Source organism: Anolis sagrei, chromosome 7, assembly GCF_037176765.1.
Source record: "Anolis sagrei isolate rAnoSag1 chromosome 7, rAnoSag1.mat, whole genome shotgun sequence".
Taxonomy (NCBI): Eukaryota; Metazoa; Chordata; class Lepidosauria; order Squamata; family Dactyloidae; genus Anolis; species Anolis sagrei.
This window is the reverse complement of record NC_090027.1, coordinates 4,054,308-4,073,516: the sequence shown is the minus strand read 5'-3', so window position 1 is coordinate 4,073,516 and position 19,209 is coordinate 4,054,308. Positions and strand designations below refer to the sequence as shown.

At 45.1% G+C, this 19,209-nt stretch overlaps 1 protein-coding gene across 1 annotated transcript in view; it reads right to left on the bottom strand.

Annotated features, from left to right (window-relative positions):
* Positions 1 to 5,011: 5,011 nt before the first annotated feature.
* The window catches only part of GOLGA7 (golgin A7), a 28,906-nt gene continuing 14,708 nt past the window's right edge, over positions 5,012 to 19,209 (bottom strand). The window contains exons 4-6 of the mRNA XM_067470648.1: positions 16,374 to 16,475; positions 13,918 to 13,981; positions 5,012 to 6,512 (exon numbers count right to left, since the gene is read on the bottom strand). Coding sequence (XP_067326749.1) covers positions 13,934 to 13,981; positions 16,374 to 16,475 — 150 coding nt within the window. The 3' untranslated portion in view covers positions 5,012 to 6,512; positions 13,918 to 13,933. The remainder of the gene's footprint in view (positions 6,513 to 13,917; positions 13,982 to 16,373; positions 16,476 to 19,209) is intronic.

Sequence of the window (19,209 nt, the reverse complement as noted above, 5' to 3'; positions counted from 1 at the left end):
AAGTCCTTGCAGATGGCCAATTCTCTCACACCAGAAGCGACTTGCAGTTTCTCAAGTCACTCCTTGACTGGGAGTTTCGGCCTGGACTGCTACCAATATGCAGACGATACCCAACTCCTTCTGCGCCTGGAGTCTGGAGCAACGTCAATTCCAGACAATTTCACCCGATGTCTGGAAGCTCTGTCGAACTGGCTACGTGCTAGCAGACTGAAGGTGAACCCGGCGAAGACTGAGATTCCCTGGCATGGCCGCCCGGCAGGTCTGACTCCTCCGTTGCCCACCTTCGATGGTGCCGCCCTCTCTCCATCGACCACTCTTAAGAGCTTAGGTGTCATCCTGGATTCACAGCTGACAATGGAAGCTCAGGTCGCTGCTGCCACTAAACAGGCCTTTTTCCATCTACGACAAGCGAGGCAACTGGCACCCTCCCTATCTGGCGAGGCTCTGGCAATGGTCATCCATGCTACGGTCACATTTAGGCTGGACTATTGCAACGCCCTGTATGTGGGCCTTCTGATGTCTACGACCCGAAAGCTCCGTATTGTTCAGAATGTGGCAGCCAGGCTACTCACAAGAACGCCCATGAAATAATGCCATATCACACCAGTGTTGCGGCATTTGCATTGGCTTCCAACCAATTACCGTGGTCTATATAAGATGCTAGCTCTGACCTTTAAAGCTCTTTACGGCCAGGGTCCATCGTACCTTAGGGACCGCCTCTCCTTCTCCCATCATCGGAGGTCGCAACGACCATCCCAACGTGACTTACTCCATATCCCGGGTCCTAGAGAAGTGCCCTTGGAAAGGACCAGGCGCAGGTGGGCTTTCTCTCTTTCTGCCCCTCCTGCCTTATTGTGGCATTCCTTGCCGCCCTACATGAGAGCCATGCGTGACTTAGGGCCTTTTACTCTAGCACTTCAGACACCTGGCTTTTCACTAGAGCATTCGATCTCTGTTGATTTTTAATTTTTGTATGTATGTATTTTATCTTTTGTAATTTAGCTCTAAATCGCCCATAGCATTCTCGGATGGAGGGCGATTAATAAGTTATTAAATGATGATGATGATGATGACACAACAAAAAAAAATGGACGGAATCACCCACTTGCTCGCCATCCAAACATCCAGGTAACATCCCTTGGGTAACGTCCTTGCAGACGGCCAATTCTCTCACACCAGAAGCGAGTTGCAGTTTCTTAATAATAATAATAATATAGGTAAAGGTAAAGGTAGTCCCCTGACATTAAGTCCAGTCATGTCTGACTCTGGGGTGTGGTGCTCATCTCCATTTCTAAGCCGAAGAGCCAGCGCTGTCCAAGGTCATGTGGCCGGCATGACTGCATGGAGCGCCGTTACCTTCCCGCCGGAGCGGTATCTATTGATCTAGGTACCGCATCTCCATTTATGAACCCACACGCTCGCTCCGGTCATCTGGGGAGGCCCTGCTCGTGATCCCACCTACGTCGCAAGCGCGCTTGGTGGGGACACGGGACAGGGCTTTCTCTGTGGCGGCCCCCCGACTTTGGAATGCCCTTCCAAAAGAGCTTCGTCAGGCCCCTACTCTAGCAGTTTTCAGAAGGAACCTAAAAACTTGGCTGTTCCGATGTGCCTTCTCAGATTAGGAATCCCCATCCCAAGTCCTAGAAGCACTTTAGCACAACCAATGTTGCTGCACACCGCACTTTTAATCCTACGTTCCTCCTGCCATCTCAGCACTTTTAACCCTGTACCCCATTGCGCCGGCCGAACCAGTTTTAATAGTGTCTTGATGTATTGATGTATTGTCATTGTGGTTACTTTGCTTAATTGTTTGATTTGCTTTGTTTATTGTTGTGTTATGTTTTCTATTGTATTGTGTTTTGAGGCTTCGGCCCGTGTAAGCCGCATCGAGTCCTTCGGGAGATGCTAGCGGGGTACAAATAAAGTTAATAATAATAATAATAATAATAATAATAATAATTGATCTACTCACATTTGCATGTTTTCGAACTGCTAGGTTGGCAGAAGCTAGGGCTGACAGCGGAAGCTCACGCCGCTCCTCGGAATCGAACCTGCGACCTTTCGATCAACAAGCTCAGCAGCTCAGTGCTTTAACCCACTGCGCCACCGGGGGCTCCAATAATAATATATTGGAGGGAATAATAATAATAAAATATAATACTATAATATAATAATATACTTGGAGGGAAGAATAGTATTATAAGAGGCCTCATAATTTAAGATCTACTGGGGAGGCCAGGCCCGTAGCCAGGATTTTGTTTTGAGGGGGGGGGGGCTGAGTTTGGTTCGGGGGGGCTGAGTCTGAGTGAAAGAGGGTCCAGCAAACCTTTTGTATCATTACCCCAATACCCCCCATGCATATGGGATATATTGAGTATGGTGATCAGATCAGGATATGAATAAACATAACAATTTAAATAATGCACCAGTAAGGCCTTCTCGTGGACCACCATCAGAATTTCGGGGGGGGGGGGACTGAAGCCCCCCAACCCCCCCCCCCCCCAGCTACATGCCTGGCGGAGGCCCTGCTCTCGGTCCCACCAGCATCTCAAACGCGTCTGGTGGGGACAAAGCGTTCTCGGTGGTGACTCCTCGCTTGTGGAATTCGCTCCCCAGCAAGATTAGATCAGCGTCCTCCCTCCTTACTTTTAAGAAAAAACTAAAGACGTGGTTTTGGAGCCAGACCTTTGGCTAGTGGGCACAGCAGCACTTTCAGCACTGAACTGACAATAGGATTGTTATGAAAATTGAGAACGGCTATGTGACTTGTGATGATGTCATTTGTACTATCTGATTATGTAATTTTAATTAATATCACTGTTTTAATTGTTATGTAATAGGATTTTATACTGTTGGTTTATATTGTTGTTATTGATACTGTTGGCATTGAATTGTTGCCTGTGTTAGCCGCCCTGAGTCCCCCCTGATGCTGGGGAAAATGGAAGGAAAAAGGAAGAGGGGCCGACCAAGGGCAAGGCGGGTGGACGGCATCCTTGAAGTGACTGGATTGACCTTGGAGCTGGGGGTGGTGATGGCCGATCAGGTCACAAAGAGTCAGAAGCAACTAAACGAATGAACAACAGCAACAACAATACTGGTGTATATTAGGCCTGGGTAACAACGCAAAAATTTGTTTCTAAAATCGATTTGTATTTGGGGTTTTTTTGCGTTTCGATATTTAAAATAATTACAAAACTTTCCTTTAAAAAAGTTCAGTATTTACGAAATTTCGTTAATATTTACGAATCGATTCGTTAAGATGGCGGACCCCCCACGCATGCGCAAATCACCTCTGAAACTTCGTTATGAAAACGGGGGTCGATTCGTTAAGGTGGCAACGAATCGATTCGTTGAAAAAGAAATATTTATCAGAAATATTTAAAAATGGAAAATTAACAATGCTTGCCCTGTTGTGGAGCGAACACATCCACAGGACAGGGACAAACTCTCACACACAGGCACACAAGGGTCTTTTCTTTTTTTAGAATATTTTTTGAATTTTTTGAAGAATAAAAGAAAGATATTTTTCAGAAATATTTAAAAATGGAAAATTAACAATGCTTGTTGTGGAGCGAACACAGCCACAGGACAGGGACAAACTCACACACACAGGCACACAAGGGTCTTTTCTTTTTTTAGAATATTTTTTGAATTTTTTGAAGAATAAAAGAAAGATATTTTTCAGAAATATTTAAAAATGGAAAATTAACAATGCTTGTTGTGGAGAGAACACAGCCACAGGACAGGGACAAACTCACACACACAGGCACACAAGGGTCTTTTCTTTTTTTAGAATATTTTTTGAATTTTTTGAAGAATAAAAGAAAGATATTTTTCAGAAATATTTAAAAATGCTTGCCCTGTTGTGGAGCGAACGGCAAAGCCTCCCCGCTGCTCCCAGCCCAGGGAATGAATGAATGCAAGCAATGAATGAATGCAAGCCAAGCCTCCCTCCCGAACCTCCCGTCTCCTCGCCTTCCCCAGCAATGAGCAATGCGGCCACGCGGAGCCGCTTTTAAAGGGCAGCCCGCCCAATCACAATCAGCCACGGTGCTTGGGAGCGCAGGATTGGCTCCCGGCACACCCAGCATCCTCCATCCCTAAAAACGTCATTTTTGAAATGGGCGGAAGCCCGTAAAAAAGATGGAGGATGCCATTTCGATATTAAAAAACACTTCCGGGTTTGAAAATATGTTTTGTAATCGTTTTGTAATTGCTAAAAATAACGAATATTTAATGAATTACAAAATTAATGAACGAAACCGCCCAGGCCTAGTGTATATCTTATCTATCTATATAAATAAATATGTAATGTTCGTTTGTGGGATTAACAGAACTCAAAAAGCACTGGGCGGATTGACACCAAATTTGGACACAAGATACCTAACAACCCAATGTATGTCCTTCACTCAAAAAATTGATTTTGTTATTTGGGAGTTGTAGTTGCTGGGATTTTTCACCTACAATCAAAGAGCATTCTGAACTCCACCAACGATGGAATTGAACCAAACTTGGCACACAGTTCTCCCATGACCAACAGAAAATACTGGAAGAGTTTGGTGGGCAGTGTTCTTTGTTTTTGGAATTGTAGTTCCCCTACATCCAGAGATCACTATGGAATCAAACAATGGCCCAATTCTATCGTTGGTGGGGTTTAGAATGTTCTTTTGATTGTAGGTGAACTATAAATCCCAGCAACTACAATTCCCAAATGTCAAGGTTCTATTTCCCCCAAACTCCACCAGTGTTCACATTTGGGCATATTGAGTATTCATGTAGAGTTTGGTCCAGATCCATCAATGTTTGAGTCCACAGTGCTCTCTGGATGTAGATGAATTCAAGGTCAATGCCCACCAAATCTACAGCTTTGGTGTGGTGGTGTTTGGGAGCAAGGTGAAAACTACCCTGAGTTGCAACAGTAATAAAGTTTACAGCATAGAAGATATTCCCAACCCTCTCTAAAACTCCTCAATTTCCCTTTTGTGGAACAACAACAAAGCGGCCTTTCAGGTCAGTGCTAGCAAATGAGACAATTTATTTTAAGAAAAAAAAACCATTACTAATCCATTCATATTTCTGGAAACTGATTTCAACAGGTACAAGAGGCAAAAACACTGTTATAAGTTTAGAAAAAAAAAGGAACCCACAGGTATTTTATTCATACACTTAAAATATCAACCGGACTTTTGAGAGGAGAGGATAAAGAAATCGGCGGAGAGAAGGAAGGAAAGAGAAGAATCCACCTGAAGGCCCTGATCCTCGATTGGCATCTCTTGTATTGCTCTAGTCTTTAAAAAAGTCACAGGCTTTGATCAATTTGGTAAATGGCCTCGTTTGGCAAATTCCTGGGCGCGGAAGGAAATGGGGAGTCCCGGACAGTAGGGATCGTTGCGAGCTTCTACTTCAGTTCCTACAAAAGGCCCGTTTTGATTCAAGGAGGGCGAGTTCAACAAGGAAGCCCTGGATTCGGCAGGAAGTATCGACTCAGAGGAAGAGATGCTCCGTGTATGTTTTTGCAAGCGCTGCCAGAGGAATGCTGAACAGAAGTGGAAAGTTGCACAGGCGGAAGAGATGCACTTGGTGAGGGACAGGGACGAAGCACCGTCGGACACACCGTTGTCTACTCTGCTCTACTACTAAACATCTGGAGGGGAAAACCACTTGTCACTTACCTACTTCACATATCTAACACTTAAACGGGTGTAGAGCAAGGGTGGTCGTGACACAGCTGACATTTTGCCTTGCCTGGAACGGAACGAGCAGCTTTTCACATATGTTTTTTGGGCTGTATGTCCTCAATGTTAGTTCGCCTCAGAGTGGAATAGGCCTCAGTCTGAGAGAGCCCTCAGTGGGAGAAAGGCCTCAGTCCGAGAGAGGCCTCAGTGGGAGAAAGGCCTCAGTCCGAGAGAGGCCTCAGTGGGAGAAAAGCCTCAGTCCGAGAGAGGCCTCAGTGGGAGAAAAGCCTCAGTCTGAGACCACTTTTAGCATATTTTTAAAGGTGCAGCAAAAGCAACAGGATCCATTTCTCAAAAGTGATGCACTCAAAACAGAAGCCTTTTGCTGAATCTGTCAGCAGGATGCATTCGGATGCAAGATGGCATAGCTTTTGAGGCTGCTCTTGATCGGTAGAGGGGGAAAAAACAGACATTCTGCTTCAATAATTCACCCACCAAGACTATAATGCTGCTTTCTCTCTGAACAAACATTGACACCCATTGCCCAGGGAGGGAGCGCCACTACTTTCGGAGACTCCCGATTGTTCTTGTGCCCAACGTCCATGGCTTTCCAACGCTGTCATGGGAGTCGGCCACCTAGACGACCCCAACGCACGACGACCGGCCTGTCCTAATGACACAAAACGGATGCTGACCAACTCACAGGGCTCCCCCAGCCAAAGAAAAGGGTGTTGAAAAGCTAGTCCTTGTGGCAGATGGCACTGTGGAGTTGGCAGAAAGGAATGATGCAATAATGGAGGAAGTAGGAGGGGGTGTCTGGAACAAAGAAGCTGGACCCTGCGGAGAAAAGAAGAGTGAAGAAATTACGGCAGGCCATAAGACGAACAAGAGTCCGCAGTGCAATGCTGGAAAAGCCAATGCGACTTAAGGCTGCATTAATAGGAACATGGTGTCTAGATCTCAGGGTAGGACAAAGAACTCTTGTCTGCTGGAGCTAGGTGTAAATGGTTCAACTGATCACCTTGATTAGCATTTGATGGCCTGGCAGTGCCTGGGGCAATCTTTTGTTGAGAGGTGATTAGATGTACCCGACTGTTTCCTCTCTGTTGTTTTGCTGTTGTAATTTTAGAGTTTTTTTTTAATACTGGTAGCCAGATTTTGTTCATTTTCATGGTTTCATCCTTTCTGTTGAAATTACATGCTTGTGGATTTCAATGGCTTCTCTGTGTAGTCTGGCGTGGTGGTTGTGAGAGTGGTCCAGCATTTCTGTGTTCTCAGATAAAATGCTGTGTCCAGGTTGGTTCCTCAGGTGCTTTGCTATGGCTGACTTCTCTGGTTGAAGGAGTCTGCAGTGCCTTTCATGTTCCTGGATTCGTGTCTGGGCAATGCTGCTGTGTTTGGTGGTCCCTATGGAGACTTGTCCACAGCTACAGTCTACCGTATCCCATACAGCTGTGGACAAGTCTACAGAGGGACCACCATGAAAGGCATTGCAGACTCCTTCAACCAGAGAAATCAGCCATAGCAGAGCACCTGATGAACCAACCTGGACACAGCATATTATTTGAGAAAACAGAAATGCTGGACCACTCTCACAACCACCATGTTAGACTACACAGAGAAGCCATTGAAATCCACAAGAAGCATGTGGACAATTTCAACAGAAAGGAGGAAACCATGAAAATGAACAAAATCTGGCTACCAGTATTAAAAAACTCTAAAATTACAACAGCAAAACAACAGAGAGGAAACCATCAGGGACAGCTAATCACCTCTCAACAAAAGATTGCCCCAGGCACTAACAAGCCACACCAAACAACTGCCGGGCCATCAAATGCTAATCAAGGTGGTCAGTTGAAACATTCACAGCTAGCTTCAACAGACAAGAGTCCTTTGTCCCACCCTGGTCATTATTCCACAGATATATAAACCCTTTTCCCTAGTTCCAACAGATCTCACTACCTCTGAGGATGCTTGCCATAGATGCAGGGGAAACGTCAGGAGAGAATGCCTCCAGAATATGGCCATATAGCCCGAAAAAACCTACAACAACCCAATGCTTTGTGTGTTCCTGTATGGCAGAACTGGGTTAGACTGGATGGTCCTTGGGGTCTCTTCTGACTCTATGAGTGGATCACACAATCTGATATGTTTTGAGATCACATTTGTTCCACTTTGAGAGATGTTGGAGGGTTTGGGGAGAGGACAGTTATGGTTGACAGGCTCTTGCAAGAGGTTGAAAGCACTTTCCTCCCACAGGTTGGTTGGTTGTCCCTTGACATTAAGTCCAGTCATGTCTGACTCTGGGGTGTGGCGCTCATCTCCATTTCTAAGCCGAAGAGCCAGCGTTGTCCATAGACACCTCCAAGGTCATTTGGCCGGCATGACTGCATGGAGCGCCCTTACCTTCCCGCCGGAGAGGTACCTATTGATCTACTCACATTTGCATGTTTTCGAACTGCTAGGTTGGCAGAAGCTAGGGCTGACAACAGAAGCTCACGCCGTTCCCCGGAATTGAACCTGCGAACTTTTGGTCAACAAGCTCAGCAGTTTCCTCCCACAAACCATCGCTATACATGCCAACCCCTCTGTTTTCCCCCTTTTTGCAGAAAGATTTGAGGGAAGCAATGAAAAGCCTGGTTCTGATGCTCACCTTGAGAAAGTGACTATTTTCTGAACGGGCACGAATGCCACAAGAGAGAAGCTTCTTTCCATTTCCATTGCCATCTGTGTTGCACCTGGAGCCAAACCAGGGCAAGATCCCCTTATACAAATGGGGTGGTAAATATTCCCCGGCAAGCAAGCGCTCTCCGTAAGCCTTTAAGATCTCCCTCCCCCCTCATTCCCCATCTCTTGCCTTTTGTTCTGCCCAGCTCATGCTCTCCCAAGCCCTGGCTGAGTGGGATTAGAGCACATAGCCATTGGGGATTCATTTTTTATCCTTGGGATAGATAAATAGGGCAATTTTTGTCTCTGGGAGGAAAGAGATCAACCACCCCTGCTTTCGGCCAAAATGCAGTGGAGAAATAAGGGGTTGGATAGGGAGAGAAGCCAATAACTAGCTCCCCAGAAACGAGCATTTCCCTGTGGGTTGCACAAGTGGTCCATTCTGTTAATTCAGTGAACAGCAAAACTCTGCTTATAGTCCAAGCAAGAACACTCCAGATATTCTGGGTCACAGAATCCTAGAGTTGGAAGAGATCTCCTGGGCCGTTCTGCAGGAAAATTGCATTCAAAGCACCCCCGACAGATGGCCATCCAGCCTCTGTTTCAAAGCCTCCACCACACTCCAGGGCAGAGAGTTCCACTGCTGAACAGCTCTCATAGTCAGGAAGTACTTCCTAATGTTCCTTTCCTGTAGTTCATTGCGTCCTAGTCTCCAGGCCAGCGGAAAAGAAGCCTGCACCCTCCTCCCTATGACCTCCCCTCACATATTTATACATGGACCTCATCATGTCTCCTCCCAATCTTCTCTTCTGGAGGCTAAACATGCCCAGCTCTTTAAGCCGCTCCTCATAGGGCTTGTTCTCCAGAACCTTGATCATTTTAGTGGCCCTCTTCTGCACACATTCCAGTTTAGAGTCAAAATCTCCCTTCAGTTGTACTGCCCAGCACTGGACACAATGTGATTCCAGGTCAAGTGGTCTGAACAAGGCAGAATAGAGAGGTTACATGACTTCCCTGGATCTAGACCAGGTATGGGCAAACCCAGGCCCAGGGCCTGAATGCAGCCCCTTTCGCAGGCCCTCTGCTCTCTCAACATACTTGCCTTCCTTCCTTCTCTCCCTTCCTCTTTCCTTCCTCCTTCCCTCTCTCCCTTCTTTCTCCTTCCTTCCCTTTTGTCTTTTCTTCCTTTTCTCTTTCCTCCCTCCCTTAATTCCTTTCCACCTGTTCGCCCTTCCTTCCTTCTCTTTTTCCTTCCTCCCTTCCATCCTCCTCTTCCTTCTTTTTCTTCCCTCCCTCCCTTATTTCCTCCCCTCCTTCCCTCTTTCTCCTTCCTTCCTTCTTCCCTCTCCTTCCATCCTTCCTTCTCTCTTTCCTTCCTCCCTTCCCTTTTGTCCCTCCTTCTTTCCTCTCCTCCTTTCCTTTCCTTCCTTCCTTCTTCCCTCTCTCCTTCCATCCTTTACATCCTTCTACCCTTCTGTCTCTCTTTTCTTCCTCCTTTACTTCTCTTTCCTTCCTCCTTCCCCTTTGTCCTTCCTTCCTCCCCTCCTTCCTTCCTTCCTTCTTTTTCCTTCCCACTTCCCTCTCTCCTTCCTTCCTTCTTCCCTCTCTCCTTCCTTTTCATCTTTCCATCCTTCCTTCTCTCTTTCCTTCCTCTCTAACTTCTCTTTCCTTCCTCCTTCCCTCTCTCCTTCCATCCTTCTTCTTTGTCCTTCCTTCTCTTTCCTTCCTCCTTCCCTTTTGTCCTTCCTTCCTTCTTCCCTCTTTCTCCTTCCTCCCTCCTTCGTTCTTCTTCCCTCTCTCCCTTTCGCCTTCCATCTTTCCGTTTCGTCCTTCCTTCTCTCTTTCCTTCCTCCCTTCCATCCTTCTCCCTTCCCCCTTCCCTTGTCCTTCCTTCCTCCCCTTCTTCCCTCTTTCTCCTTCCTTCTTTCCTTCCACCTTCCCTCTTTCTCCTGCCTTCCTTCCCTTTCATCCTTCCTTCCTTCTCTTCCATCACTGGGCAGCCAGTCCTCTTAGCAGGGAGTGCTATCATGCAGCCCCCAGGTTAGAAAGTTTGCCTGGGCCTGATCTAGATACTAAACTCCTATTGATGCAACAGCTAAAAATGTCAATGGGATTTTGGCCTGCATTGCATTGTTGGGTCAACTCTTGGCTTCTCAGCTTGGAATCTATTCCATAGCTTTGCCCCTTGAATTTCCTGGATGGAAGCAAAGTTGAGGTGATTGCAGCAGGATTGGGAGAGGGATTTGCAAGTCATGCCATCGGCAATGCTTCTCTCTGCTAAGCATGACCTTATTATACATTTACAACGCTGGAAAATTATAAAAGCAAAGCATTTGGAGCTGACGAAACCTCCTAGACATTTAGTAGCCCTCCACTTTCCTCCAGCTCATTTCACAGGGGCTTGAACACCAATGGCGTATGCGCTCTTATAATGGCTCAGAATCCCCACAAAGCCCACCAGTTTGCACTAGCAGCGGATAAATGACTCATAGCTAATGGACTGTGTGCCAACAGATGTGGCTCACAAGAGGAGAAAATAGCACGGCAGGCGCAGAAGAGGAGAGACAGAATATGCTACTTTCCTCTTGAGCACGAAGGGATTATTTGAACCGTTGAAATGGTTCGCCGCTGCGTTTTCAGCGTGCCAAAAATCCGCCAAAGGCTATCCAAGGGCAAGTTGTGCCACTGGGGAACAGGCGGGATGGCGAGCTGCTTTTGTCTCAAAAACAGATCTGCTTGGGTTCAATTCTGTAATTCTTCCAGTTCAAAATGATGCCGTGTGTCCCTTCCTTCTTCAAGGACAAAACGAGCACAACACGCTACATGTGCATGTATTAGTATTTCGATAGAGCAAGCAGCTTGGCTTTTTTCTGTTTGCTACTTCGAAAAACTGTTGGCTTACACAACCAGGTGGCAAGACTCGTGTTGTCGTTGAGTATTCCTCCTCCAGAAAGTACTAATTATAATTTCTCCTCTTGCTCACTCCTCTACTGGCTCCAAATCTACTCCTTTGTGCCAAGAAACATGACTGCATGCAAGGAAACAACAAAAGCAGGACATTCTGACAACTCATGCAAATAAAACTTTATCTAAATGTAGGCGATTTGCTCAGAACACGTTCTGGATCCAGCATTAGCCAAAGAAAATTAACAGCTACTGGACCAAGATTTCAAGATTTTCAAGAATGTAAATGCACTAACTGGCACTTTCTAATGAGCTAAGGAGATAACTACTTGCCTAGGTGTGTGTTGAGGGTCCTGAAGACCTCCACACCGTGCAAGACTGAAACCTGCAACCTTTCTCCACACTTGCTACCTTGCAATGTCCAACACAGTAGCTCCCAACCTTTTTTGACCAGGGACCATGTTGATTTTTTGTTGTCGTCAGCTGGGACCACAAGGTTCAAGAATATGTTAATCTAAAACCAAACTTTAATCAACACTTTTAACATATTCGTTAAATTTAATAGGAACACGAATTAAAGGGCACTGTTATGATATAAAAAAGAACAATTTAAATAGAAAATTAAATTCGGTTTGCATCAATGTGATTTTGGAGCCTGCATCTTCTTTACAAGTTGGGTAATCCTGGGGCTAATCTTATTTCCTAAGGAAGGAAGGAGAAAGGAAAGGAGAGGGAGGGAAGAAAGGACCAAGGAAGGAGGGAGAGAAGCAAGAAGGGATGAGGGCTGGAGGGAGAGAGGGAGGGAAGGAAGGAAGGAAGGAAAAGAGGGAGGGAGGGAGGGAAGGAGGGAGGGAAGCAAGGAGGAAGAAAGGGAAGAAAGGGATGGGACTGAGGGAGGGAGAAAGGAAGGAAATGAGGAAGAAAAGAAGGATGGGAGCAAGGAAGGAGGGAGAGAAGGAAGAAAAGGAAGGGGGAGAGGAAGAAAAAGGAAGGTGCGAAGAAAGGAGGGAGGGAAGGAAGTGGGAGGGAGAGGAGGAAGGAAGAAAAGAAGGAAGGAGGGAAGCAAGTAGGGAGGCAAGAAAAAAAGGGAGGAAGGGATGGGACTGAGGGAGGGAGAAAGGAAGGGAAGGAAGGAAATGAGGAAGAAAAGAAGGATGGGAGCAAGGAAGGAAGGAGAGAGAGGAGGAAAAAGGAAGGCATGAAGCAAGGAGGGAGGGAAGGAAGTGGGAGGGAGAGAAAAGGAAGGGGGAGAGGAGGAAAAAGGGAGGTGCAAAGAAAGGAGGGAGGGAAGAAAGTGAGAGGGAGAGGAGGAAGGAAGAAAAGAAGGAAGGAGGGAAGCAAGTAGGGAGGCAAGGAAAAAAGGGAGGAAGGGATGGGACTGAGGGAGGGAGAAAGGAAGGGAAGGAAGGAAATGAGGAAGAAAAGAAGGATGGGAGCAAGGAAAGAAGGAGGGAGAGGAGGAAGAAGGAAGGCGCAAAGCAAGGAGGGAGGGAAGTGGGAGGGAGAGAAGAAAGAAAAGGAGGGAGAGGAGGAAAAAGGAAGGTGCGAAGCAAGGAGGGAGGGAAGGAAGTGGGAGGAAGAGGAGGAAGGAAGAAAAGGAGGGTGGGAAGCAAGTAGGGTGGCAAGGAAAAAGGGAGGAAGGGATGGGACTGAGGGAGGGAGGGAATAAGGGAGAGAGAGAGGAGGGGAAGGAAGGAAATAAGGAAAGAAAGGAGCAAGGAAGGAAGGAGGGAGAGGAAGAAAAGAAAGAAGGCACAAATTAAGGGGGAGGGATGGAAGTGGGAGGGAAGAAGGAAGGAGGGAGGAAGGGATGGGATTGAGGAAAAGAGAAAGAAGGAAACGAGGGAGGAAGGAAGGGAAAGGAGCAAGGAAGGAAGGAGGGAGAGGAAGAAAACAAGAAAGGCACAAATTAAAGGGGAGGGAAGGAAGTGGGAGGGAAGAAGGAAGGAAGGAGGGAGGGATGGGATCGAGGAAAAGAGAAAGAAGGAAGGAAATGAGAAAGGAAAGAAAGGAGCAAGGAAGGAAGGAGAGAGAGGAAGAAAACAAAAAAGGCACAAATTAAAGGGGAGGGAAGGAATTGGGAGGGAAGAAGGAAGGAAGGAATGGGATCGAGGAAAAGAGAAAGAAGGAAGGAAATGAGGAAAGCAAAAAGAAAAGCAGGTGGAAGCAAGGAAGGAAGAGGGAGGAAGGGATGGTACCAAGGGATGGAAGGAGGGAAAGAGAGAGGGAAGGAGGAAAGAAAGAAAGCAGCAAGAAAGGAAGAAAAAAAGGAAGTAGGGAGGGAGGGGAGGGAGGATGGGGCCAAGGAAGAAAGGACGGACAGAGAGAAGCAAGCAAGCAGCAAGAAGGGCTGGAGGGTGAGAGGGTGGCATGCCCTGATTTCCTAGTTTTGTGTAAATAGAATGGTTTTGATCTATTATTTTATGGGATGCAGCTTTAAGGGTTAACTCCAGACGAAAGCCCATTTTGTGGGCCAAAAATAATCACCTTCTAAACGGTAGCAATTTGAACCGGACAGCGGACTGCATTTCCCAAATCTGCCGTGCAATGCTTTTGCAGAGACAAGCCCAAGGCTTGATGCAGTGATTATATAAACAGCATCACTGGGTGATGAGAAAAATGGTATTGAGGGGCTGTTTCTCATGACAGCCATCCACCGCCAAGTACTTACCTCAAGCGGCGGGGATTTATCTCCCGCTGCTCACACTTCTGTCTTCATAAATCGTAATTTCAATCTGCACAGGAAGACTGTTAAGGAAACGATGCTGAAATATAGCAACATGAATAATAAAAAATAGCAGAATAATAGATCATACAGCACAGGCTTCTACTTGAAGAGGCAATTGCTGTTTCCCAAGAGTGGGTGCAGAAGCTACCCTTTGAAAAAGTGAGCAGAAGCAGGTTTACATTCTGAATTTGGGAGCAAGTTGCTCCTCCTTAGATAGAGACATAATTAGAAAGCATCTTGTTTTATTATTTCCACGGTGAATCTTCATACCACTCACCTGAGAAGGGCGGTACACAAATATAGTAAACTAGCCGTCCCCTGCCACGCGTTGCTGTGGCCCAGTCTAGTGATCTGGGAAATAAAGTCATGAGAAAGTATTAGTTTCTAATATATGTAATTTCTTTATGCTTGTGGGTAAACAGTATTTCTTTGTCAGTGTTGATGTGGAGATTGCCTGGTTTGTGTACTCTGGAACATGCAACATATTATTGTCCTTCATTAGGGGTCCCTTTCAAATCTATGATACTATATCTATGTGTGTGTGAATCCTATCTATCTATCTATCTATCTATCTATCTATCTATCTATCTATCTATCTCTATGGCTGGATGGCTCTTCATCAGGAGGGCTTTGATTACATTTTCTTGTCCTGGCGAAGGGAGTTGGACTTGATGGCCTTCAGTATTTTCTGTTGGCCATGGGGGTTCTGTATGGGAAGTCTGCACCAATTCTGTCATTCGTGGGGTTCAGAATGCTCTTTAATTGTAAGTGAACTATAAATCCCAGTAACTACAACCCCCAAATATCAAGGTCTATTTCCTCCAATCTCTATCTGTGTTCGTATTTGGGCATATGAAATATTCATGCCAAGTTTGGTCCAGATCCATCACTGAATCCACAGTGCTCTCTGGATGTAGGTGAAATACAACTCCCAAACTCAAGGTCAATGCCCACCAAACCCTTCTAGTGTTTTCTGTTGGTCATGGGGAGTCCTGTGTGCCACATTTGGTTCAATTCCATTGTTGATGGAGTTCAGAATGCTCTTTGATTGTAGGTTAACTATAAATCCCAGCAACTACAACTCCCAAATGACAATATCAATTTTTTGAGTGATGGTCACTCCTTGGGTTAGTAGGTGATCTCTGGATGTAGGTGAACTACAACTCCAAAACCAAAGGACACTGCCCACCAAACCCTTCCAGTATTTTCTGTTGGTCATGGGAGAACTGTGTGCCACATTTGGTTCAATTCCATCGTTGGTGGAGTTCAGAATGCTCTTTGATTGTAGGTTAACTATAAATCCCAGTAACTACAACTCCCAAATAACAAAATCCATTTTTGAGTGATGGTCACTCCTTGGGTTAGTAGATGTCTTGTGTCTAAATTTGGTATCTATTCGTCCAGTGGTTTTTGAGTTATGTTAATCCCACAAACGAACATTACATTTTTATTTATATAGATAAATAAATACAGTAAATACCTTCTTCAGGAGTGAATCTCCTTGAAAGGATAGAAAACCCCTGATTATTTGTCAGCTTGTTCTTCCCAGAATAGTTTTGTGTAAGTGGACACTCCAGTTACACACACACATAAATATTGTCACTTTATTATGTATGTGTGTGTGTGTGTGTGTGTGTGTGTGTGTATATGTATGTGTGTGTGTGTGTGTGTGTGTATATATATATATATCTCTCTATCTATCTATCTATCTATCTATCAGGCTTGGGCAATCCATGGTTCTAAATGGTTCTAAAGTACTTACAAAACTAAAGTTCTGGTGGTGAAATTTTCAGAACTCTAACAAAACTCTCAAAATTTCATTATAAATGGCAGTTCCTAATTGGTTCTGTCATAAAAATTGCCAATAATGAAATAATAATTAAATTTTGAAAGTTTTGTTAGAGTTCTGAAATTTTCACCACCAGAACTTTAGTTTTGTAAGTACTTTAGAACCATTTAGAACCATGGATTGCCCAAGCCTAATATATATATATATTTGTCGTGTCAGGAGCAAGTTGCTTCTGGTCTGAGAGAATAGGCCATCTGCAAGGACATTGCCCAGGGGACACCCAGATGATTTGATGTTTTTATCATCCTTGTGGGAGGCTTCTCTCATGTCCCCGCATGAAGAGCTGGAGCTGATAGAGGGAGCTCATCCACCTCTCCCCTGATTCGAACCTGCGACCTGTCGGTCTTCAGTCCTGCCAGCACAGGGGTTTAACCCACTGCGCCACCGGGGGCTTTATCTATGTGTATAGGTAAAGATAGATATGTATAGGTAGACGAGGTAAACTTCTCTGTTCCAATGACTGCCAGCATTTTGCTCACCAAGCTATGACTATCTGCATGCATCTCAAGACAGAAGAAAATAGGCGAGGAAGTCTGCTTGAAAAGGATACAACTCTTAGCCCTCTTTCGATGGGGTCGGTCAGGAGAAGGCCCTGCGGGGCATAGATCTTTTCGTTCTGTTCCTGAACATACTTGGCAATTTTCTTCAGGACCTAAACAAAATATAAGAGAGGGCAGTTCTACAGCATTTGCATCAATTCCAGCATCGCGGCACTCTTTAGACTTCAACAGGCATGTGTTTGGACCTGGTTTGTGGCAGCCTTTCTTGCCAAGATCGGAGGACACAAAACAGACCAATGCCTATGTTAAGGCAAACACAGATTTTGCCTGATGCCATGTTTTCCTGCTGTTGGGATATTTATTTATTTATTTTATTTTATTTATTTATTTATACCATGGTTCTTGTAGGTTTTTTCGGGCTATAGGGCCATGTTCTAGAGGCATTTCTCCTGACGTTTCGCCTGCATCTATGGCAAGCATCCTCAGAGGCTATGCTTGCCATAGATGCAGGCGAAACGTCAGGAGAAATGCCTCTAGAACATGGCCCTATAACCCGAAAAAACCTACAAGAACCTAGTGATTCCAGCCATGAAAGTCTTCGACAATACATATTTACACCATTTCTACCCCGCCCTTCTCACCCCCGAGGGGCAACAATTCAATGCCAACAGTATCAATAACAATATAAACCAACAACATAAAATCCTATTACATAACAATTAAACAGTGATATTAATTAAAATTACATAATCACATAGAACAAATCACATAATCACAAGTCATATAACCATTTCCAATTTTCATAACAATCCTATTGTCAGAGTTCAGTGCCTTAAGTGCTACTAAGCCCACTAGCCAAAGGCCTGGCTCCAAAACCATGTCTTTAGTTTTTTCCTAAAAGTAAGGAGGGAGGACGCCGATCTAATCTCGCTGGGGAGCAAATTCCACAAGCGGGGGGTCACCACCGAGAAGGCCCTGTCCCTCGTCCCCACCAGACGCATTTGAGACGCTGGTGGGACCGAGAGCAGGGCCTCCCCAGTAGATCTTAAATTACGAGTTGAGTGAAGGACATACATTGGGTTGTTAGGTGTCTTGTGTCCAATTTTGGTGTCAATTCGTCCAGTGGTTTTTGAGTTTTGTTAATCCCACAAACGAACATTACATTTTTATTTATATAGATTAGCAGAGGATGGTTGTTTCTTTGAATTTAATTCATGATGGCATTTAACTCATGATGACTACTGCAACGCTCTCTACGTGGGGTTGCCCTTGAAGATGGCCCGGAAGCTTCAACTGGTCCAGCATGCGGCAGCCATGTTACTAACAGGAGCGGGACGCAGGGAGCATATAACGCCCTTGTTGTACCAGCTCCATTGGCTGCCGATTTGCTACTGGGCTCAATTCAAGGTGCTGGCATTGGCATATAAAGCCCTAAACGGTTCCGGCCCAAGATACCTATCTGACCACATCTCGGCCTATGAGCCCACGAGGACTTTGAGATCGTCCAGGGAGGCCCTGCTCTCGATCCCGCCTGCCTCACAGGCACGCCTGGTGGGGACGAGAGACAGGGCCTTCTTGGTAGTGGCTCCTCAGCTGTGGAACACCCTTCCTGTGGATATCAGACTGGCTCCTACCCTGGTGATATTCCGCAGGAAACTAAAGACTTGGCTGTTCGAGAAGGCGTTAGAACAAGGAGTGCAATAATTGGTAATGACGACAGGAATGGAACAACGGAAAATGATATTGGACTGTGGCTTAACGATGAGACGATGCGAATGACTTTTTGTATTTTTGTATTATTGATATTGATATTGTTGATGTTGTTGATGACGATGGTTTTTTTTTTGATACTGCTAGTTTGATTTTAGATTGTGTCTTGTAATTTGCACCCTATCCTCTCTACGTTGTACACCGCTGTGAGTCGCCCCCGGGCTGAGAACAGCGGTATATAAGCACAGTAAATAAATAATAAATAAAATTTAAAAAGCATTATGTTCAACAATATGATCCACCTTGGATCACCTGCTTCACAGTATACTTTGTGGTTCGATTTTCCAGTGGAAAATGGCAAAAAGGAGGGAATGTTAGGTCAGGATTATCCAGATAATAATTGAGTGCCCATAAAATTTATTATTCTTTTGTGAAACTTTAGAAAAATGCATTAAACGCAAGTGTGGTCTCTGGAAACTGTGTTTTCATTCCAAGTCAGGACTTTGGCTGGATTGACATACCTTCAGCCTCCCTTCCCAAAAAAGAGATTGTTGCAAAACCACTTTATTGAGAGTCCTCAAAGCAGCAAAGGACCTGGCATCAGATCCAGATTGTATAAAAATCCGAAGCCCCGATAGAGCGGAGTGGAAACGGCTCTACGTGGAAGAAAAGTATTTTGTCCTGGCTTTCAAGAGGAAGTGGCAAAGATCTTTTATTCCTGACATGAACCGCTTGGCCAAACAATCAGGCAGATCTAATCCCAGGAGGAGCCAAGCGGATGGAAAAACCCCATCCATCATTTTACGAATGCCATCCTAGATAATCAGCAGAGACAACCTCTTGGCAGGTGGGAATGAGTCCTAGCAATGCTTTTATGAAATGGAAAAGCAAATGAAAAGAAATTTCCACACGGAAAGAAACATTTTCCAACCACTGAAGTCAAGGCAGTCATATATTTCTCCTATATTAGTGCTAAAAGCTCTTATATAAGTCTATGTATAATATTTCTCATTATTGGATTCCTTTCCTAAATTATTTTACTGAAAAGGAGTGTTGATGTTTGTTTGGTATTATGGAGGAAAGATTTTTTTTTGTACTAATGGCGATGGTCTCTTCTATTTTTATTCCCAGCATCTCAGACTCACAAAAGCAAAGAAGTTCCTTATAGTTTAAGGA